At 37.3% G+C, this 24,137-nt stretch overlaps 2 protein-coding genes across 2 annotated transcripts; one reads left to right on the forward strand and one right to left on the reverse strand.

Moving 5' to 3' along the window:
- Window positions 1–8,236: 8,236 nt before the first annotated feature.
- LOC122091717 (TIR-only protein-like) lies at window positions 8,237–8,827 on the reverse strand. Its single transcript, XM_042661821.1, has 2 exons — window positions 8,409–8,827; window positions 8,237–8,312 (listed from the first exon to the last, which is right to left on the reverse strand). Exons 1-2 carry the CDS (start codon window positions 8,825–8,827, stop codon window positions 8,237–8,239), a joined length of 495 nt encoding a protein of 164 aa, XP_042517755.1.
- Window positions 8,828–18,504: 9,677 nt separating this feature from the next.
- LOC122061448 (mechanosensitive ion channel protein 6-like) lies at window positions 18,505–23,698 on the forward strand. Its single transcript, XM_042624711.1, has 5 exons — window positions 18,505–20,315; window positions 21,627–21,753; window positions 21,864–22,157; window positions 22,266–22,468; window positions 23,165–23,698. The coding sequence occupies exons 1-5, from the start codon at window positions 18,568–18,570 to the stop codon at window positions 23,442–23,444; spliced, it is 2,652 nt and encodes an 883-aa protein (XP_042480645.1). The 5' UTR covers window positions 18,505–18,567; the 3' UTR covers window positions 23,445–23,698.
- The last annotated feature ends 439 nt before the right edge of the window (window positions 23,699–24,137 follow it).

The raw sequence follows: 24,137 nt of genomic DNA on the forward strand, positions 1-24,137 counted from the left end.
AGAGAGAGAGAGAGAGAATACCTTTCCATAATGATAATGATAATAATAATAATAATCATAATCATGGTTACATTTAGTCATAATGTTAACTTCTCATCTCTCACCACCTGACACTTCCTGGCGACCTCTGCCCACACTTCTCCACCCTCACCTCTCTATCTCTTCCCTTCTCTTCTATTTATACAGAGCACTTGGCTTGGTGAGAGATTAAGGAGCGAGAGGTGAGTTTGGTGTGGAGAGTGTTTCGATTGAAGTTTGGCTAGAGAAAGGAAAGTAATCACCGAGACTTCAGTTGGGTAGTTTGTATTTCTTTATATTCTCCCTCACAGAGGTACATATTCGCTATATCTTTGTCCGATACCAGCTACGGATCTTTTTATCTCATTAAATGAGTTTTTGTAAAGAAGCTTTCTCTTCGGTTCTTTCTGCCAATTTGGTTCTCAAGGATGGCCCAAGGAAGAAGAATTATTATAGGTTTGTAAAACATCCTTATATTTTATAAACGTTTTGATCTAAATGTATTCATTCTGTCACATATATCTAATAATAATAATAATCTTCCCTGTGCTGATGAAGCAATAGCAGAAGAGGCAGAAGGCAAGCACAGTACTCATGCTGCTACAGCTCCCCTCCTGCCTTCGACGTATTCATAAATCACCGTGGGAAGGACACAAAGCGCAATATTGCTGCTTTGCTTTACGATCGTTTTGTCCACCTAAAGCTTCATCCTTTCTTCGACTATAAGAGCATGAAGCCCGGTGACAAGCGCGACGAGGTCATTGAAACTTGTAAGGTTGGGGTGACCATTTTCTCTCCAAATTACTGCACTTCTGATAACTGTCTCCATGAGTTGGCTCTCTTGATGGAATGCAAAAAGAAGGTAATTCCCATCTTCTATGATGTCAATACCTTTGATCTTGTGCTTGTGGATAATGGAAGCTTTCCGGCCAAGCAGCTGCATAGGTTTAGCATGGCGCTTGAGCTGGCCAAGGGCACGGTGGGCATCTCATTTGATTCCTGCAAAGGGTACGTACTACGTAACCATTTTTTTTTTTTTTTAATGTTTTAAAACTATGATTTCTTGATATTCTGAAGCATTAATTTTAATTATCGTCTCTCCCATGGGTATTCCAGGGATTGGTCCGATCTGCTGAAAAGAGTTTCAGACAGCGTTGTGGAAATCTTGAGGGACTTGGAGGATGAACAACAAAATTAGCAGCGTCAATAGAAACAGGCCTCTTTCTGTATTAAAACATTCACATCTCTCTCTCTCTCTCTCTCTCTTAGGTGACTTGACAGCATTTCTACCCAAAAAAAAAGACTTGACCGCATCGGGGCCATCACATGTCTCTTGAGTCTTGTCTACTGCATTTGTCTCGGGAACTTCACTTGTCTCCCCAAAAGAATTTTTTTTTCAGTTAGCACTGTCTTTAACACGTGGAAAGAATATCAAATGGTTTGATAGATAGAATGTGATTTATAATTTTTTTTTTTTTTGGGTAATAATGTGATTTATAGATTAGTGCATGGCTTTGGTTTAGCAAAAAGCCTACCATGTGAGGGTTCATTTTTTTAAGAGTAATTTACAACATCACCCCCTAAAGAATGTCATTATTATAAGAAAATCCCTCTTGTTATATCAAATTAAACTTAGACCTCTTGTCGTCAGTCACTTAACAGTTTGGAGTTAAAATAACCATTATACCTTATTCACTGACCAACTATGAAGCTCTGTCTGACCTCTTGCCATTGAGGAGGTGCTCGGGTCCAAGTTGGCTGAGTTCGTGTCCAAGCAGCGGAGAAATTGTTGAGGCTGTCTATGCCATTAGACGAATTCTATCGGAATTCGAGAATGTCGTGAAGCACGAGACCTCTGGGATTTCGATTGCAAAAGTTACCATAGGATGGATAATGGCGACCAGACCACAGTCACCACACAACTCTTGTCTCTTTCTTTCTTTCTTATTTGTAAGTTCTTTTCGTCTTTTTCTCTCTTTTCTTCTCTCGAGTTCCTCTTCTTCTTCTCTGCTTATTCTCTCCCTCTCTCTAGCCAAGCGTCAAGTCCCAACTCTCGATTGACAGTCTTGCAAAATTGGAGGAGAAAGGGAAAGGGTAAGGGTAGGGGTGAACTATAAATTTTCCTGTACCAAAATACGATTGAGATTTCTGGGAGAAAGGGGGAAGTGAAGAGCCAGCTTCCCTTGCGTCGAATTGAGTTGACAAAAAGAGGGAAAGAGGATCTCACGCTTTGACTGGGTAAACCCAAACAAACACATAAATAGATAAGATAGTAGATGTTGGACTGATCGATCGATCGATCTTTTCTTTGGTATGGTCTTTGACAAAAGGATAATAGAAAGAAAAAGGAGAAGAAGATCAATCACACTAACTCCTTCACCCACGGAGACGAAGAAGACGATAAAGGCACAGACAGAGCGATATGGGCAACCATACCCTCTTTCTAACTATGGAGTGCGGTGGCCGGTGAGTGGTGACTCTGGTGGCATGGTATCGCATATGAGAAGATTTATTACACAGACTCTCGTTTCCAATTTTGTATATTGCCATCCATGAATGATCTGGTCCTGGTCGTCCATTAGCGTAACTTTGCACCAAAAGAGGTTTGTTCCTTTATTAATTTCCATCTGTCTTAGAAAAGTGGTATACTCCACCCTCTTCTCTTTTTATAGATGACGCATTGGCACTTTGTTGGAAAGCAACGCTCTCAGCTACTCCCTCTCACTCACTCACTCTCTTTCTCTACTCTAATGGCACACTCTCTTCCTCTCATTCCTCCCCATTCTCTTCTTATCTCTCTCACTCTTACCACCTTCTTCTTCTTCTTCTTCTTTCCTTCCCTTTGTATCTTTGTTTCAGTTGCAGAGAAGCCCAAAACCTTCATTATTCAAGTCCAACACGCCGGCAAACCCTCGGTTTTCTCAACTCATAAGCTCTGTCAGATTCCAGTGAGAGAGATACTGATGGAAGCGAAGAAGAAGAAGAAGAAGGTGACAATGAAGGTTGTTGGGCTTCTCTGCAACCACGACTTATAATAGTGATTGAACGCCGGTGCTCTAATGATCACCGGTACTCCGAACATGAAGGTATCGAGGTCAAGGCATAGAGTATCTATCAATTTGGGGATGGGGACTTTTAGATGGGTAGTTTAGGTACTTCACATTTAATAAGGGCATAGTGGTATTTAAAAAAAATATATATAGTGGTTGACATCAGCATATAAGGTATATTCTGTAATAGCGACTGACGGCAGGGGGTCTGAGTCTAATTTTGTATTCTAGAGGGGGTGTTCTTATAGTAATGACATTCTCTAAGGGGTGGTGATGTAAATTCCCCTTTTTTAATTTACTTTTCTTTTTTGACACCATATTGAGTGAGACGGGAATCCATATCAGAAAAAAAAAAGGGAATCCAGATCAGGTTCATGATCTTTGGTCCATCGATTTGAAAAAAAAAAAATACTAAATCAATTCTCTTTCTAAATTTAATAGATTTTAAATCTATGGATCAAGGATGTATCAGTTTATTCTTGTACGTGAACCAAATCCAGATTCATATTAAGCCCACATTATGTCCAATCAATTGTACCCTCTAACCACATTTCACATCATCCATAATAGGGGTGTCAATGGCTAGGTTTCAGTTCGAGTTGAGTTGGTTCGAGTCCGGAATGCTGAAACCGAGACAATAAGGAAATTTTGATTTTAGTTTGTCTTCAGTTTGTAATTGTGTTGGTTTCAATTTTTGGTTTGGTTTGGATTCAACTTTCCATACAAATGTATACAAAATTGTGTAAATTTTGGTTTTTTTTTTTTTGGGACTGCTCTCGGTTTCTTACCTGTTTGGTTTCGATTTCAGTCTAGGTTTTGAGGCGGTTTCGATTTGATTTCGAGTTTATCTAGTTACGGTGCGGTTCGATTTGATTTTGGGGTTACAATACTCCAAACCGAACTAAACCAATAAGGCTTCGATTCGGTTTGGTCCAACCGATTTTATCGGTTCAGGTTTGGGTTTGACACCCCTAATCCACAGGATGTGGAGACCACTTTTGGGGTGTGGACCATATCCATGGATGGTGTGAGATGAGATTGGTAGATACAACCTTTGGGGTTGAAGTGACACATGAGCATTAGGGCTGTACACACTAGGGTAGTCTTGAATGGCCTTGCAAAGTTTGAGGATCTTCACCTTTAGGTCCTACTTGTTTCGTTTTGAGATAGTCCCACATCGTATGTGGGTGACTCGATGATCATGTATAAGACCCACAAGAAATCACCCCACATCGTATGTGGATGACTCGATGATCATGGTATCAGAGCAGGTACGTTGAGTCTCCATCGATGGTGGGCTTCTTCTTTGACCCACGAAGGGAGAGCCATAAGGGGCCTGCACGTAAGGAGGAGTTTCGAGATAGTCCCACATTGTATTTGTGTGACTTGACGATCATGTATAACAAAACACAAACGAAGCTTCATCGGTCAATACGATCGAAAACCAAAACACCAAAAGCTTCAATGGCCAATACGATCAAATGTCTCTTGAAACTCTTCTACAAGCCAAAACCCTTTCTCTACAGCATTTTGTAAACCTAGTATTGCAAAATCCAGGTAAATAGACAGAGAGAGAGAGAGAGAGAGAGAGAGAGTAACCAGAGAAGCCTAGAGTTTCATCAAGTGAAGAGACGAAGTGAACATAGAACCCTAGAGTTACATCGAGTGGAGAGACGAAGTGAACAGAGAACCCTATTCCTCTTTCTCTTCACATGTGTTTAATCAAGTGAAGATAATATTTCAAACCCATTATGTGTTTTTCACGGGTTCTCTCAAGTGCTTTGCAGTCCTATCGAAAGTCCCTACGACTTCATCTCTCCAGACCACTAGATCACCTAGTCAACACGTGTCAAATAGTTGTGATGCGCACCCCACACCGTACAGGAGCTGAATCCTGATAACGCTCCCACATTTGGTCCCTAACATGTCTCACTGTCTCTATCCTCATGATTTTTTTTTTCATTTATTTAATTATTTGTAATATACCGTACATTTAAAGAGTATTCTAAAGGGAAAATTTTCCCTTTAGAATTATTAATATTAACTATTAAGTTATTATTAGATTATATTTTTGTAATTAGATCTAAACAGATAATATTATATCTAGTCTAAAACTGAAATATTCATATTCATACCCAATTATTTTTCGAACGAATTCAAAATGTTTTTAAAAATCAATTTTTAGAATATAGATTCCTCTGAATAAATATGAACAATACGAATTTTCAATTATCCATTTAATCTCTATGTGTAAAGAATTTTCAATGAATTTATAGATAGGATTTAGTTTTAGATTGGTGCATGGCTTGTGAAATTTAAACAAAACTCAATCATGCTGATCCATTCATTATCACTTCCCTTTCTATTTCGAGTGGCTTTTTTTTTTTTTTTTTTCAACCTTGTTAAATTCTTGATTTTTTATGCATCATTTATCCCATATTTCAACACGTGTTTAATTATATTAGGAGAGTATTTACTCTCCACATAAGGTAGTATGCTAACACACGACCAAGGTCTTACCCAAAAAAAAAAAAACATGAAAATGAATAAAGGTACTTCTCTTCCAATTTCATGCTATTTCCTTTTTTTTTTTTTTCTTCTAATTAATGTCAAAAATATGGTGGGACTCACATTATCTTCTTCCAATCCATTTGTCCCAAACCCAAACCCACAGAGCTGCTGCCGCGGAAATCATGAACAGTAAACATAAACCCACCTTATATCGCCGTAGTCAAGAATGTCTTACAGACTCTTACAATAATTGAAAAGCCCAACCTGAGAAAAACTAACCCGGCAGTGGGCTTAAGTAGTTTTCAGTTTTGATTGGGTTGAGCTTTGGCTAAACAATCTCGGGTGTATTGGGCTTGTAATGAGCCAAAAAGGTTGGAAAATTGTTAGGCTATGGTATACATACATAGGGCTATGCTTTTTTTTTTTTTTTTGCTATAAGTCAGTAAGAATATATTAAAAATTAAAGATAAGATGTACAAGAATTAATGTCTAAGCATACCAGATGGAAAAGTAAAAAGGTAATTTCCCTCTCCACTTTCGACATTTCCATTAGCTAAGAGGAAATCAACACAAATACTTTTTGCCTTATAGTTCCACCACTGGCATTGCCATCAGCAAAAACTAAAAGACAAAAAAACACAAGCACATCTATAAATATAACGTTTCAGTGAAATTTATACCTTGGTCTATGTAAGTCTTCTCACAAAATCTCAGCCACAAAAGATGGACTAGTCTCCCAAGAAAAGGAAGCTCGAAGGCAAGCACTCTTTTTTTCCAATAAAACTGCTATTGTGTTTGTCTCCCTAAAGCAATAAATTAGGGAGGGACCCTTGGGCTACCCTTTTATATCGAAAATGTACAGTACAAAAGGTTGGGTTCCTTTCCACGTAGAGGGACCTATAAGTCCCTAAGTATTATCATCAATTTAAAGGGGTTGAGAAACTTCACTTACAATTTTGACATAGAAGGGAGAAGACCCTTTCATCAAAAGATATAAAAAGGTGAATAATGGATATCTCTCTCTCTTATCTTAACTGTTAAAGGAAGAATGTCGCTCTTTTATTTAAGATCTAAATAAAATGTCCAGGCTGTGGACTGAAGTAATTTTCATCGGGTTGGGCTTCGGCTCAATGATCCTAAACCTAAGGTTGTATTGGGCTTCTTATACTTTGGGTAGGGGTTTGGGCCACTCTTCCAGCCCATCCTACCCGCCTAAGTTCCATCCCGTATTGGTGAATGTTGTATTGTTATTTGTTAATGCACCTGTTTGTGTTCTATCGATTTTGATCCAACCAAAGCAAGCGACCCAACAAACAAAAAGCGAATTGAGGACTACCCTATCAAGTGTTCCTACTGAAGGGTAAGCATAGGGGTGGCAATCGTTTAGTTTGGTCCGGTTTGGGTCGGGCTATAATACTTTCAGTTTGGAATTAGGCCAAAAAAGTCTAATCGTTAAGACAAAGTTTGGTTTTGTTGGATTTTTGTTTCATTTTAATTTGGTTTGGTTTGGTCTTTTATTGGATCACCATAATGGACTCTTCTCGGTCTATTATTGGTTCGGTCTTGGTTGTTCATGAATATACATTGAAAAGTAAGGTAAAAGTTTTCCTCCACCAGCTTGTGGGAAAAATCAGTTGCCCACTGGTGATATGACCATAAGATGGGGTTCTTGTCCCATCAACGAATTCTCACCCCTACCTGTTGACAAACTTAAAAATACCCATCTCGTTGTGACGTATTGATGATGATTTGCAAAGAATTCTCCTTTAACCGTGGGGTGTGGGAAAACTTGGTCCAAAAAATTAATGAAAAACATGTTTTTAATGGTTTTTGGCTTTCATTGGTTTGCATGTTATTTTGTTTTTTGGTTTTTCTGTATTTCTTTTGTTTTTGTTTTTGTTTTTTTATTTTTATTTTTATTTTTTCAGATTTTAGCTGATGTCATTATCCATTTCATAGGTGGGGCCGTGGGGGTAGATGGATCGTTTTCCCTCATGTGTCTAAGCGCATGGGCCACGCTCCCCTGTAGATAACATTTATTTCCCCAAAATAACATAGGAAAAAGATAGTGCAGACTTTACATACAAAGTCAAAATGTCTTGGATTACTTTGGAGATGAGGCAGTTCTACTTAGTGATAGAAATTGTTTATCTTTTCGATTTTCTTTTCGATTTCCCTTCCTTCATAGTTGGTTAAATATTTAAAGAATAGTAAGTAGGGTGTTTTTTCAACTAGGCCTTAAAATAGAGTTGAACACATGACCACTTAATTTTGAGGTGTTGGCCTTAGCCTACTAAGCAACCCCTTGGGGTATAGGAGTTTGGATCAGGTCCTCGTATGCGAACCAATCTCGTACGGTGTCTGATCCACACTTAAAATCCACTCAATGTGAAAACTTGCTATAAGAAGAGAGAGATTGAGTAGATTACATGTGTGAATCAGGCACTAAGAACCTGACCCAAACTTTAAGAATACAAAGTAAGCACATCTCCCATATAATTCTAATGTAACCCACTACTTTACTCCCACGACTACATATCTCCCTCTCCATGCTACATAAAATGAGTCATTACAAGACATTACCATCAGGAATTCTAGAGAGAGAGAGAGAACTTTTCTTTGTACAGCACAAATTTTACACAGGAGAAGATTTGTTTTTATTGACACTGGTCCAATTCCGTTAAGGTTTCCACGACCCTGTTCGAAACTCTTTCCAGCAGATCAGACCAATCCCTGGAAGACCCATCTGAGAACCACTAGTTAAAATGTTTCTAAATTTCAAGAAATCATAATTTCCTTTAAAAAATTATAAAAAATCTTGTTACTTACCCATTGGACGAATTAAAAGAGATGCCCAGCCTACCCTTCGCCAGCTGAAGCGCCAGTCTAAACCTATGCAGCTGCTTGGTCGGATAGATTCCATCGTCTACAAGCACAAGATCAGAGGGATTGACATCATAGAAGATGGGAATGACCTTCTTCTTGCATTCCATCATCAGAGCCAATTCCTTGAGACAGTTTTCTGAAGTGCAGTAATTTGGAGAGAAGATGGCTACCCCAACCGTACAGTCCCTTATAGCAGTTTCAATGACCTCCTCGAGTTTGTCCCCAAGCTTCATGGTCTTATAGTCCAAAAAGGGATGGAGATTTAGGTGGACGAAACGATCATAAAGCAAGGCAGCAATGTTGCGCTTCATGTCCATCCCACGGTGGTTTATGAAGATGTCAAAAGGTGGAGGCAGCGACATGCACTGGGTACGCAAGCCTTTATATTTGGGCGTAGGAGTGTTACCAAACAAAAAACACTTGCCCATGAAAGAAAGAACTGAAGACGAAGCTTTTTGACAAAAACTCATTTTTTTTTTAATAAGAACGAAGCGCATGCATGATCCTTTTATAGTATAAGATGATAGACAGAAAGCTAACCTACCAAGTAGAATCGTTTGTCTTCTCTCCCTAGAGTCTTTCTCAAATCTCGATGCTTTTATTGAAGCTAGACCAAAGTTTTCCTTAATTAAGGAGAAAGAAGGGATCCTCTCACCAATCACCATGGGTGATGTGAATTGAGTGAGTGAAGCTTATCCTATTGTCAACTCCTTCTCCCATGTCGGTCCTTTATGTAAACCTAATCCAATGTATAATATAATAGGGTCGTTATCGGGTGTAGGCAACAATTAGATGATAGTTTTCGAAGGAGGGCAACATGGCACGGATGGGAGAGCGGATCATGTACGAGTAGATGATTCAAACTGCCTTATACGGTAAATAGGTGGTAAATAGGTGCCATATGTCCAACCTATTTATGGAGGTAATTTTTGGTTAATTTTTTTATTCAAACTTTTAAATCTTTTTTATTTTTTCTAATTTTGAGGAATTTGAAATTGTTCAGATTTTATTAACCTTTTTTATCTCCACTATTTGTGGGGAGTATCAAAACGTGAATATAAAAACAATTTCTTAAGATAAGCTATTACCGATTTTTACTAGTTATATATATATATATATATATCTCCAGAAATTTCAAATGGAGTAGTATCCTCTCTCTCTCTCTCTCTCTCTCTCTCTCTCTCTCTCTCTCTCTCTCTCTCTCTCTCTCTCTCTCTCTTCGTTTTTCTCCAATTTCAAATCTGTTTTAATAACTGAAGTATCGTTTTTCTTGTTTTCTTCGATTTCAATTCTGTTAGTAATTAGAAATCTCAAACGGAGTAGCGGATCATGTGTGTGTTTGAGTGCTAATCACCACCTCTGTGGGTGAAGATCATCTACAATGAATCATAAGAAATTTGAAAGAAGAATTAGCTAATGGTATGCAAAATCTTCTTGAAGATAAATTAGATCACTCAATTTAGAAACTTAAAATTGAACTTGCATAATAAATCCAATAAAATCAAGAAGGAAGAAAATATTTAAAAGGGATTTATTAGGGTAATTTACTATACCCATGCTTATAATGGTTTTCAGTTATACATGTACTCACAAATGATCAAGAAAGTGATGGTCGAGAATCTCAGAGAGAGAGAGAGAGAGAGAGAGAGAGAGAGTATTCACGATTTGAACTCCCCACAAATAGAAGAAATAAAAAAGGTTAATAAAATTTGAATAATTTCAAATTCCTCAAAAATAGGAAAAATAAAAAAGATTTAAAATTTTGAATAAAATAATTAACGAAAGGTTATCTCCGTAAGTAGATTAGACACATGGCACCTATTTACCGTACAAGCAGTTTAAATCATCTGCTCGTACAAGTAGAGTACATGATCCGCTCTCCATGGCAGAGCTGTCATTGACGATGGCTTATATACGTAATTTGTGACATTGACGGTTGATCACAATTCCAGAGTAAAGGTACAACCAAAGATTTTTTTTTTTTTGTTTTTTTGTTTTTTTGTTTTTTTGTTTTCTTTTAACCATGGGTATCTTGCAGGTATGCATGGATCAGGGTTTAATGATTCAATTTTTATCGAAAGCACGAAGAATAATAAATCTCATGCAAATGACTCTAAGAAGATAAGAAGAGTCGAACTCAAAACCACGTGTTTCATGATAAAAAATTTCCAACTCAAAGATCTCAAAACTTTCCAAACACGAAGAGAACCAATAATCCAAATCAAGAGGAACTAAAGCATAAAACTTCACTTGGATAAATGACTCAAAGCAGCGAAGATGCAATATGACACCAATGGCAATCCCGAATTTGTATCCAACTTTCAGTTCTCCGTCCAAAGAAGAGCCTTTGCTCCTAAAAGTCACCGGCCGTCTTTCAGAGGCCGGCAACTTCGAACCTCCACTCCAAGGCTAAATGGGTCGGGAGACTCGGGACACCATCGCCAAGGCCAACCCCCTGGTGATGGCTGACAAGTTAAAGAGGTTCTGAAACTATCCCTTATAGACTCCTCAGTTCGTGGCGCTGGCATCCGCAGACGATAGTGGGTGACAGTGAGAGCGATAGTGAATAAAAGAAAAAAATGACAGTGAGGTTAATGCTGTTGACGGTGGAGAAGTTGGTACGATGGTCCTGACTTTGGTCGGTGATATCGCGTGGATGCGATAGCGAAACATAAATGAAAGATAAGAGAGAGAGAGAGAGAGAGAGAGAGAGAGAGAGAGAATATTAAAATGTATCAATCTACAACCAAGTCATAGAAGAATAGTGAGAACTTACATTAGTGGCCAACACCTCTCTTTTATTTCCATAAATACCTCTTTTAAACCTATAAATGGCAAAATAGCTTTTTCTAATAGACATATAAGGGTTATTTATAGATATGGATCCTCTTCAATTTTTAATTGTATACTATTCTTTGGGCACATGATATTTTGTATTTTTAAAATCCAATGGTTGTAGAAGTATTTTTGAAATTTATTTTTTCTATGACCATTGAATTTTGAAAATATATAAGTGTTGCTCGCATAAAAAGAATTGCACGATTAAGAATTAAAGAGGATCAGGATCCAATCAAGGGTGCTAAAAAGATACCAATGAAGAGATAGACAAACACAAAATAGGATTATCCTCTCTAGCTGGGGGTGGTTGGAGAGAAACCAGCGAAAAACAAAACATTAGAGAAAGTGAAATCTCTCTTGTTTTGTGTTTGGTTGATCCCTCTCCAATCACCCCTAGCTAGAGAGAATCTAAATCCAAGAAAATGGGAAAAAGGGTGTGACACAAAATTCTCAATTGTACCCCGCCCTATGGTTTATTTGATGATTTTGAAATAGGGTATTTTGTAACCATCTGAAAATTGAACAGCATTGAATAAAAAAAATAAGGCCCAAATCAATATAAAAACCGATACCAATCTGAAAATTATTTAAAAAATATAATTATGTGTGCATGTATGTATGTATGTGTATGTGTGATTGTGGTAAATCGAATTCAAATTTGACTAAACCCGCTGGTATCATAATGATAACAACCCAATAAGAGAAATTGATAAGAAATTGAATCCAAAAACTTGAGTGAAACTGAACTTACCCTATTTGGTTTGGTTTCAAATTCACCCCATTCTCACACTGGGATCAGACCAAAACGACCGATTCACATCCCTACCTCTCCCTCTGGTGTTTGGATCCTTTGACCATATGGATCATATTTTCACTTGAGGAGAGACTAGAGAGACAGAGAGAGGAGATTGAAATAGATGAATTTTTACATAATTTCTTTTAAATAATTATGTTTTAGATCATTTTACTCTTATACCTTACTTAATTATTAATGGATCAATATCGAATTCATCATCAAAGATCAGTTTTGGCCAATATCAATTCAATCCAACGCGATCCTGATCGATCTGATGCAGTTCTAAAAACTAGTCCTCGGAGGTGCTCGTGTGGTAGGTTAGGGTCGAAGAAAGTGAAGAGAAAAACCTTTTTACGATAGTAATTGTGGTCCATGATTAGTCAAGCGGTAGAAGAAAATCTGTAATCTCTAATAGGTTTGGGTGTGCCCCACTGGAATTGACTATACTTAGTGGCTGGTAGAGGTAGTATTTAGGGCTTTTTTGAAAAGTCCTTAGAATTGGATCTCCTGGCCCACTTACCTTTTTAACCTATTTATTTTAGCCACGTATGAGTTGACACTCCAACAAACCTCAATCGGTCTCGATCACCACGGATTTATTAGAAGGAGATGGATCTCTCCATCCCTGTTTTCTACGTTCACACACAGTCCCAGCATAGCGCAAATCAAACACGGTACGAGAATCAGCCCCTTGTGTTTAGGGGTACACAGCCCCCTGTTTGGGCATAGCGGTTTTCATTATCAATGAGACACTTAAGTCAACCTATTATCTTGTTGTAGAATTTAATTTTGGGAAATTTACTATGACTCTCCTACACTATATTTGGCCTATATTTATTAAAATTCTCCTACTTTTTATTTTTTTTCTAATACTCCTCTGCTTTTGGAATTTTACATCTCTTTCTTTCCTCCTCTTTTTAAATACTCACTTTACCTCTCCTTTTCATGTGTAACACAATAAACATTTTTCAAAATTTTTGGTTCAAAACATGCTTTTACTAATGTAAGAAAACAGCCAACCAGTTTTGCCCTTCTATTATTTCTTAGTTTAAATATTGCTTTGTTGACTGAAACTCAAACTCCTCCTTGGTTCCCAAATGGTTATTTTTCTATTGCTTTTTTTTTTAAATACATTAGTATTGAGCCACTTAAAGATATTATTTATTTATTAGTGTTTTTTTTTTTTTATATATATATATCTCATCCATCATTAAGGTTATTGTTTATTTATTATTACTTTTTCTCTTTTGTCTCATCTATCGTCACGAGTTTAGTAATCTATTTTTTTATCGGTATTATATTGATATCGGTCTCAATTGATACTAATTCTGACTGATATCAAATTTAATGTTACATTCTCCGTTAGGATTGCGACACATGTTTAGACTGGTATCGAATTTAATGTTACATTCTCTATTAGGACTGCAACACATGGTTTAGGGATTAAAAAAATTTGATAAAAGTATTGGTTCTGTTTATTCTCAATCACACCGGTATAGACCACTTAATCCTTCCATAGTGAAAAGAGATTTAAATTTATGGGAACTCGTCACCCTCTAACGGAGGAATGGGACCCATGTAAAGTATTGATTTTGATTACCAATCAATTTGAAAACAGTTTAATAAGTAAAAAGTGAAAATGAGGGGTAATTTGGGTATTTAAAAAGAGCAGGGGAGAAAGAGATATAAAAATCTATAAGCAGGGGAGTATTAGAAAAAAAATTAAATGTAAGAGAATTTTAGTAAATATAGTCTCAGTGTAGGAGAATGATAGTAAATTCTCCTTTAGTTTTTGATTATTCACTTTCGATGGAACAATGTAGAAATCAAGATCTTTTCTGAAGGATTTTCTCTATCCTCAAAGACACAACGAAGTTGTCACGCTTCAACTCTAATATCACTTTATTAAGGATTTGGGTATAACTCATCCAAAAAAACTGACGGTTAAATAAAGGATGCCCAAATACTTATATGCCTTTATAAATCGAGCTATTCACTTCAGATGTAGGATTATTACTTACTTATATATGGAACCCCCAACACAACAACCTATTAACAAGCTTTTCCTTTATGTTTAAATTCTTCTACATTTCAGGGTTACCATTTTACGGATTAGATTGTTTTTTATATCTTGACTCGGTTTAAGGATGTCCCAGATTTCAAGTTCTTGGTTTGGTGCAGTGGTGTTGTCTTCTTGTGTATCGGATTAATATCGGCATTAACTGATCTGAGACCAGAATATTTCCTAGCCTCCACCATTGTCATGACCTACAAGTAATCTCCATGACTCCAGAATTTCTTCCATCTGCTCTGGTCACTTACAACAGAAATCGTAACAGTTCATTATACCCTTACAACAAATGTTGTAGATTAATAAAGAATGGGGTCATTTTTGTAATTTAGTCCTAGAGTCTGTAAACTGAAATCACCAACTAGAATTTAAGTAATTTTTTAATTCCTTTTTTTAGGGGTAGTTAAGTAATATCAACTAACACCCCAGCTCTTTCCCCAGCGAATTTGGGGGGTGGGTGGGGGGGGATTAGCTTCTTTAAATCTTAATTAGAAAACCTGAAGAAGCAAGAGAAGGTGAGATAGACTGAAGAGAAGGATGATTCTAAAATTCATAGCCAAAAATCCAGTAGAGGAAGCTTCCAATGAAAAGGAGTGGAGCTTAGAAATTTAACGGTAAAATTATCATGAGAAGTTCTTGCAAATTGGACTGAGGACTTACGCATAGGCTCTTTGCAAATCTTATGGAAATATAGGAGCAAAACGTTTGATGGGAGACATCACAATAATGTTACCATGAGTGAGAGAGATAAGAATCTTCTTAAAAAAAAGGCATATCTGGTGCACAAGGTTTTCGCATGTGCGAGGGTCGGAGGCAAGAATTACACAGTCTTATCCTGAAAATATTGAGAGTTTGTGACGACAGTTTGATCATGAAATTGCAACATTCATTCCTTACAATTGGACTGTTTGAGATTTAAAATGTAACCGCAAGCGTACGGATCAGTGTACCTACGGGTCGAACACAGGGAGAGCAACCACTTTATTTTTTTATTTCTTTTAATAATGCAAAAGTGAACCGATTAATGGTTGTGATCTAATTCTAATTACCGTCCTAAACATATGTATCTAAAATAACGTCCTAACCATTCGTCATCTAAGAATTTAAAGACGCAAGCCATGAAATTAAAATTAAATAATTAAATAACTGAAAATAAACAACCCACGCAATTAAAATAAATAAATAAAGGAAAAAATGCTGAAATAAAAAATAAAGTAAAAGAAAGGGAATAAAGCTAGAGAGAGACTCACAAGTAGGTTTCTCTACTTAGCCCGAGGGATGCATCATAATATGAGCTTTCCTACTTGACCAGAGAGTCACTCTTACAAGGGTTACTCTACTTGGCTTTAGGGAAAGGGAGACAATTAAAATAAAAACAATAAATTGATGGTTCTATGGCTAGGAGGGGCAAAGCCAACACATACACTAGCCATGAACCTTGGGGGAAAGGGATAGCAATAATGTAACGACTGAAAATAAAAATCCTAAATTAAGAAAGAAAGGGTAGTCGGAAGAGGGAATGAGAGGGGGGAGAGAAGACTATTGAAGGAGCCTACTTACTTGAATCAATGCTTGAACTTCAAAAAAAACAATTGCTCCACAGCTCGTGATCTTGTCACCTAGATCTAAGCCTAGAACTATAACTTAAAAAATTACAACTCAATTGCATAAATCATAAACATAAAAAGGCTGAATAAGAATAAAAGAGTTCTTGCATTAATTGACATTAAAAAAAAACTATTACAAAAGTGATTAAAGCAAAAATAGAGAAGAACTAGAACTAAAGAGAGAGCAAGAGAAAGAGAGAGCAACTAAAAAAAAACTAGAAGAAGAATGAATTGTCTTCCCTCCTCTTACATGAATTGTATTTATAGGGAATGAGGAGGTAGAGTAACAATTTTCTCTTTCCTAAAAGGGAGAAACCCACAATTGATTGTGAGATCTTTTGAGTCCAAAAGTGCTAAGATGGAGGAGAGAGGAGAGAAATAAATTTCCTATAATTTTTTTTCTTATTTTCTTTTCTTTTTTTTCTAATTTATTTTTCTTCTTTTTCTCTCTCCTAGGGACGATTTTCTTCTTGCTTTGTGTGATTTGGACAATCTTTGGTGATGATGTGGAGGAGAGAGAAGATTTGGACAATCTTTATTTCTCCCCTTTTTTTCTCTTTCCTTTTTTTTTCTTCTCTTCTTGCTTCCACGGTTTTCCTTTCCTTTTTTTTTTCTCTTCTTGCTTCTAATTTGATGTGGAAATACCCTCCATGCCCTTAGTGCTTTAAGTGAATGAAAAGCAGGAAATCTTCAACAAATTCTCTAAAAAAAACAACCATGAGATTCGAACTTAAGACCTCTTGGTGAGCAAGGGAATTTTGCACACCATAGCTCACCAACTACACTAGGTAGTTGTTGTTACCAAAAACAAATCTTCAATCACTTAAGGATGTGGTCCATCGATCCTTGTTGGCATTTGGAATATTTCTTGTACCTCTGGGACAATTGCAAACGGGTTGGTTCTGCATCTTGGTTCAGTTCTGATCCATTATTCTTTTTTTTGCCCGAAAAGAATAATCATTTGTACGGGTGACCAAACGAATGTGCACTTTTAATTGAACACGTCCATCTTGCTCAGAATTTCATCCTCTTCGTAACCATGAAAAAAAATAGGACCTCTTTACGTGTAAAATTGAAGATATAGTGCCCGATAATCCTTAAGGCCTTGAAAATATAAAACCTGCAAAAAGAGAGTAAAACCCAAGGTAGTTCCATTCTAAATATGTAAAATGCATGTTTTACTACCCTAGATTTTACACATAAATGTGCTCATCATGTCGTAATGAAAGAAAATAGACTTGAATATCAAAAGGTTCTTACAATTTCTCTCTTAAGAAAAGGAGGTCATGGCTTCCTCGATAAAGCTAACGAGGCCAGGCTTCCTTAGTAAAGCCAAGTTATCATGAATCCTATCTAATTTCTCTATTATCCTTATCTTCTTTTTTCCCCTTTCGTGTGCCTATTTTATTTCTTCTCCATCCCATATACGCATCAGCTTCATATGGAGGCAGAGAAAGAAGAGTGCACCGACGATGGTAATGAGGGTGATTAGAAGGAGAACAAAGATGCAAAGGAAGCAATCACAACAGAAGCAGCAACACCATGGAGTCTTCCATCCCAGGTGGAATGATGATGGAAATGGTTGTTTTTCACATTCGAGGTTTTGGGACCATGGGGATGGGGGCTTTTGGATCTCTTTAACATAGTGGTCGTTACACTACTGTTCAATGCCTGTGAAATAGAGGAATGGGAATGCATCGAGGATGTTGTAGCCTTGAGGATGGGTTTTGGATCTCTAGAGTCAACTTGAGGATGCCATGACAACTATCGCCAAAGCCAGAGCAAGCAATAGAGAGAAGAGAGATAGATGATTTCCTCTTGAGTCATTTCAAAGATGTTGTGGCTGGGCATTGTCAGAGCCAAACAAATGACATAGAAAAAGCGAGATTATTTTTCTTATATGAAAATGAATTACAAGACAAGTATGTTTGACTTTGTTTTACACTTTCTTGTTTTGAGATTATTTTTCTTATATGGTAGATCTAGAAAATTGCCCTTGCAAATCAAATGAGTTTCTTAATGAGTTTATCTACTGAATGGCATCTCCCTAATTACTTCTTTAGTTCTATTAAAAAAAAAAAAAAAAATCTCCTTTAGTAAATACATTTTTTTTTTTTTTTTTTTTTTTTTTTTGGTGTAAAACCTAAAATGAGGAACCGGAAGGAGCCATTGGCCTACATTAATTAATAACTCTCACCTACTACTTACTATATATTTTTTGAGCAAGTGGGTTAAGAAGGTGGAACCAGTGATCATCCATGAACTTATGCTAATGCCAACTTCTTAGTTAGAAACTCATTCCCACAGTAATTACATTATTAGGCCTCCCATGTGTCTGTCCGCAAAGCCACACACCTCACATAAACCATTTTCACATACACATTATTAAGCCGATGAAAACTTGAAATTCCTTTTCGGCTTCCATGAGATAACGTCTCCTTCACGGTACCACTAGCAACTCTTTTCATAGAAACCATTCCCTCGATTATAATGTCCACGATGTTCTCAGTTCTTAGTAGTGGGTCTGGAAATCTTTTCAAAGAAAATCATTTCCATTTAAACACTTGTCGTTGTTAGAGATAATTCTGAATCCTGAGACACATCGAAGATATTCTCGCCGACCACGTCAGCTCTTAGTAGTGGCCTAGTGGTGGAACGACCGATATATATATATATATATTTTTTTTTTTCCGGTCAAAATCAGTCTTCTTCTATTTAAACCGAAGCTCCAATATTCATGGATTCCTCTGAATTTGAAGGTCACTTAACTCACACAGCTCATAAAAGAAGATGTCTCCGGGAGATATAGGACCGGAATCGCCTTATGAAAAACAACACTTGATTCCAATTTCCGATCACAAAGATCATCGTGTCACTAAATCCGCCGACCATGGACACCGGGGAGAGTTCGTCGTCAAGATCGACGGCAACAATGAGTGTAACAACAAGAACAACATCAATGTTCTTCACAGTAAAGATGCCAAGCAAGTTGCAGAGCCAATCGAGAGTAAGTCATGGAAGGAATCCAGTTACGACTTCCGGAAAGAAGATGGTACGGTATGCAGAGATGGAGATAGTAGTTCCTTCTTTCGTCAGCGCCTGGGGATTGTGGAGGATCCTCCGTCGAGATTGATTGAACAGTTCTTGTACAAGAAGAAGGCTTCCGGGGAGATAGCTCTGGATATGGATTTGGAGATGGACGAACTTCAGATTCGAAGCGATCGATTGTCGATGAAGCCCAACTGCCAAGTGTCCGATGATGATTCATCCGATGAGGAGCAGCAGGACAAAACTCAAATACCACCACCAGGCAGCTGTGGGTCTTCGAATCTAAACGTTCATGAAGGTGGTGGTGGTGGAAGAAGTGGGGTGGTAAGATGTACGTCAAATGCAGGGTTCCGGCCAGCTTCGGCAGGCGTCTTGTTGAGGACTAGGACAAGGTCGAGATTGATAGATCCTCTGGACGAACAACTAGAACGAAGATCTAGTAGAAATACACCAAAATCATCAGGGAAGCTAAATTTGGGTATGATAGTCGATGAGGAGGAAGATGACCTTTCCTTGGAGGACATCCCTGAGGAATTGAGAAAAGCAAAGCTAAGTGTATTAACACTATTTGAATGGGCTAGTATCATTTTGATCATCTCTTCCTTTGTTGCTAGTCTTACAGTCCCTCGTTTAGAGAAGAAGCTTGTTTGGAACCTCCATCTATGGAAATGGGCAATTATAATGCTGGTTCTTCTCTGCGGACGGTTAGTCTCTGGCTGGACAATACGGATTGTCATCTTCTTCATTGAGCGCAATTTCATGTTACGGAAGAGGGTTCTTTATTTTGTTTATGGAGTGAAGAAGGGTTTCCAGAACTGTATTTGGTTAGCTCTGGTTTTGATTGTTTGGTATGCTATGTTGTATAAGAAGGTGGAGCAAGAGAGTAATGCTAAAATCATATCATATGTTACCAAGATTTTGGTGTGTCTCTTAGTGAGTACATCTATATGGTTGGCGAAGAGCCTCCTGGTTAAGATCCTTGCATCAACCTTCCATGTGAGAGCCTATTTTGAGCGGATCCAGGATTCATTGTTCAATCAATATGTGATCGAGATACTCTCTGAAGCTCCTTCGATTGCAACTCAGCAAACACGAGAAGGGAATGAAAGTTGTATGGCTGAGATTCGAGAACTGCAGAATGCAGGAGCAACCTTGCCAGATGACCTTAGAGAAACTGCAGTTTGGGCCTCGATTAAGGGTGCTGGGAAGGCGATAGGACCACGGAGGAGCCCTAGAATTGGCAAGCAACAAGATGAGGGGATCACTATTGATGAACTTCACAAACTGAACCAAAAGAATATCTCGGCATGGAACATGAAGAGGATGATGAATATCATTCGGCGTGGAGTCACGTCCACAATAGATGAGCATAAATTAGATAAAAATCATCACCAATATGATACTGAAGTGTCAAATATCCAGATCAAAAGTGAATTTGAGGCAAAAGTTGCTGCAAAGAAAATCTTCCGCAACGTGGCTAAACTACACAGGTCTCTTCAACTTTCTTTTACAGTTTTAATCTATCTTGTTTTCGCATAATTTCATATATTTTTCACATAATGATTTCTGCTTCTGAATTTCTATTCTTGTTTTTGTCTAACAAGTTCTGTTTTTTGATATGGTTTTGAGTTTGATATATTCTTTTTCAATAAACCTCCCCCTCCGTCCCCCAACAAAAAAAAAAAAATTATTTTCTATACCAAATTAAATGCCTGCTTGGGCTAAGGCCGCATTTGGTAACGTTCCGTGTCAACGGAAATTTCAGTTTTTGTGTCAAAATGTTTTTTTTTTTTTTTTTTTCTGGCAACAAACTGGAATGAGGAACTACTTTTGTCATTCCATCAATTCTCGTTCTTGTTTTTTTTTTTTTTTCACTTTCTATTTAAAAAAGAAAAAGAAAAATGAAACACACAATAAATGCACCAAACACTTTATTCCATTTTTTCATTCCCATAGAATGAAATGGTTTTGTTATGATACTCTAACAACTTTTGCCTTTTTACGTATATATAGTCAATAATTCGATATTCGGTAAAGTTGGTGCAATTTTGATATTTTGGTAAAATTTGGTATATATCAAATGTCTGTCTTAAAAACCAATATCATATCGAACCAAGAAAAATACCGTTTATCATATCAAATCATACAAAATCTCTTTCAGTATAATTTTGATATCACTATTTGGTATTGATACTAAATCGACACCCTAGCCTTTGAATAAATCAGTTGATACTTTATGCATTTAGAAGACTAATTGACCTCCAGGGGAACGAAGACTTGATAGTACTTATAGAAATCATAGACATATTCAACAGGGTTATTGGGTCATTTCTTTCTAGGTCCTTTTATTCTACATACTCTATATCTCCAGTTTGGAAAGGTTATATGATTAGCAAGGTTTTGAATATTTATACATAACCTTGTTTGGTGCCATATTTCATCTAAATTTCAGAATATCTAGATTTTGTATAACTATAGGACAAAGCAGTATTACATAATTGCCGCTAATAGAGGTTTGGTATCATATCGGGCCTCTGTGCCACACATGGAGTATGTTCACTATGTTCACGCCTACAATTTCATAGGCCCCAACATAGATATATATTCTATAGGGTTAATGTTAACACAGTGAGCTGAGATGTACTGTCTAACTCATTCTCTTGGACTAAGGTTCATATTGGATAAAGGTTTCAAAAATTTATATTCTAATGTGGCCAACCATAGATGCATATATATAGTCTTCCCAAAGTATAGCTTAATTTTTTTTTTTTAATTATTATTATTATTATTATCTGTTATAGGTACATCTACCTAGAGGATCTGATGCGTTTCATGGGAAAAGATGAAGCTGTTAAAACTATGAACCTCTTTGAAGGAGCAAAATTAGAAAACAAGAGAATCAGCAAGTTTGCTTTCAAGAATTGGGTGGTAAGTAATAATGGTACTATGGTTCTCTTACTCTCCAGTTTTCGGCAGTAGTTAATGTATTTTTGTTCTATTCATGATTAACTAAGTAAGCTACATACTTGGAACCACAGGTTAATGCATTTAGAGAGAGGAGAGCCCTTGCTTTGACATTGAACGATACAAAAACAGCAGTAAAAAAACTTCACCATATGTTGAACATCATAGTGGGAATCATAATCACCATTACTGGGCTTCTGATATTGGGAATTGCTACAACTCATCTCCTTGTCTTCGTTAGCTCTCAACTCCTACTTGTGGTGATCATCTTTGGGAACACCTGCAAGACTACATTTGAAGCAATCATTTTCTTATTTGCAATACACCCATTTGATGTTGGTGATCGATGTGAAGTAGGTGGAGTTCAGGTATGTGTATCTTTGTGCTATATAGATAGTTGTGTATGCATATATGTACAAAGGGGGGGGGGGGTGTTTGGATATTAGGACGCTAACTTCTGGCTTTTGGGCTTATAGTTGATAGTAGAGGAGATGAACATCTTGTCTACAGTGTTTCTAAGGGATGACAACCTGAAGATCACATACCCGAACAGTGTTCTTGCTATTTTGCCTATCAGTAACTACTACCGTAGTCCTGACATGGGAGATGCCATTGATTTCTGCATCAATGTTTCCACTCCACTTGAGAAGATTGCAATCATGAAACAAAGAATAATAAGGTATGAGGTGGTTTTTTGACTCCTTAATATTTTCTGGTATTGTCTCCTAGTTTTTCTATTGTCTTCTTTTGCAAGATGATTTTAAAATTGAATCCAAATCGACTCGTCATGTGGGAAGAGGAGTTACCCTCCCCACATGGGATAACACCACTCAAGGGTGTTTGGATCACAAATCAGAGCATCGCATGGATGGTGGGAGCCCATATAAGGAGGAGATCTAGATGTTGGGGTATGATGTCTTATATTCCATCGCAATTTAATCTAGGAAGTACTAGTGCAACTTCCTCAAATAACGGCGATCCCGCATTTACTGAGGATTTCGCTATATATTTGTAGCGTTATTTTCTTTCTCCATAAACAAGTTGAAAGAGGTGTGATGACGAGCATTGTAACCCTATTCTCTATTGGTAGTGAAGCAGGATCTCATCATACCAAGGAAGTAGGCAATCTTGTCGGACCTTGTAAATTTGTTGCTTGTTCTTGTTTTTCCATTATTTTCTGCATCGTTTTGGGATTGTGTTTCTACATTAGACTCCTCAGAATCAGCTTACATCAAATGGTAGGAATCATCCAGGTTTGGAAATAATGAGATTCCTTAGTGTGTCTCAGAACTATACAACTTTTTTTTCCAGGGAAAGGATCTTTTTGGTGAGTTAGATCCTGATCTGATACTTTTGTTGCTGCCTATCATTTCAGGTATACCGAGATGAAGGAGAACTATTGGTGTCCTGGTGCAATGGTTGTGCTAAGGGATGTTGAAGACATGAATAAACTGAAGATATCAGTCTGGTTATCACACCGAATGAATTTTCAAGACATGGGGGAGAGGTTCGTGAGGAGGGAACGCTTGATAGAGGAGATTATGAAAGTTCTTAAGGAGCTTGATATTGAATACCGAATGTTACCTGTTGATGTCAATGTTCGAAATATGCCAGCTTTAGCCTCTACACGACTTCCATCTAATTGGACTGGTTGATCCTCTTGACAGCTACAGATGCAATGTCCTCAACAACAAAAGGAGTGGTGAGAGATCAAGCTATATGAGGGCAGATATAGGAAGGCATTTGAGGTACTGATGAGGGTGGGAAGAGTGTGAGATTAAGTGATGTAGTATTTGTTTTCACCCAAAAAAAAAAAAAAAAAATGTAATATTTGTTATATTGATAGGAATCTACTCTTTCCATCGCATTATATATGGCTGGGAAAACGAGATTAGAATCCTTGAACATGATCCAAGATGTAGTATTTGATGAATTTACTTAATACATATTGCTTTTCCGTTTAAAAAAAAATGGTCTAAAGTAGTGATGGGAAATTACATGGGACTGAAAAACAACTATTTTTTTGTCACTTTTATTAGGGATGCAAATTTGGTCATGTCAGTCCCTAAACCTAACCTGAACCCAAATAGGGTTTGGCCTAAGATTTCTACCCTTAATGGTGGGTGAGGGTTGGAAAACTTTGCCTCTGAGTCAAGGTCGAGCCGTGCTAGAATTGAGTCCTCGAGCTGAGCCCAGCCCAATCTGACCATGTATTATTAAATAGGGGAAGTGTTTCCTGTGGAGGAGTGCAGTTTCTGCACATGTGCAAGGACCAATGGGAGCATACGAGAAAGCTTCTATAGATTTTTCATCTCATTGGGAGCAGTTCAGTCATCCCCCCCCCCCCC

This window comes from Macadamia integrifolia, chromosome 2 (genome assembly GCF_013358625.1).
Source record: "Macadamia integrifolia cultivar HAES 741 chromosome 2, SCU_Mint_v3, whole genome shotgun sequence".
NCBI lineage: Eukaryota > Viridiplantae > Streptophyta > Magnoliopsida > Proteales > Proteaceae > Macadamia > Macadamia integrifolia.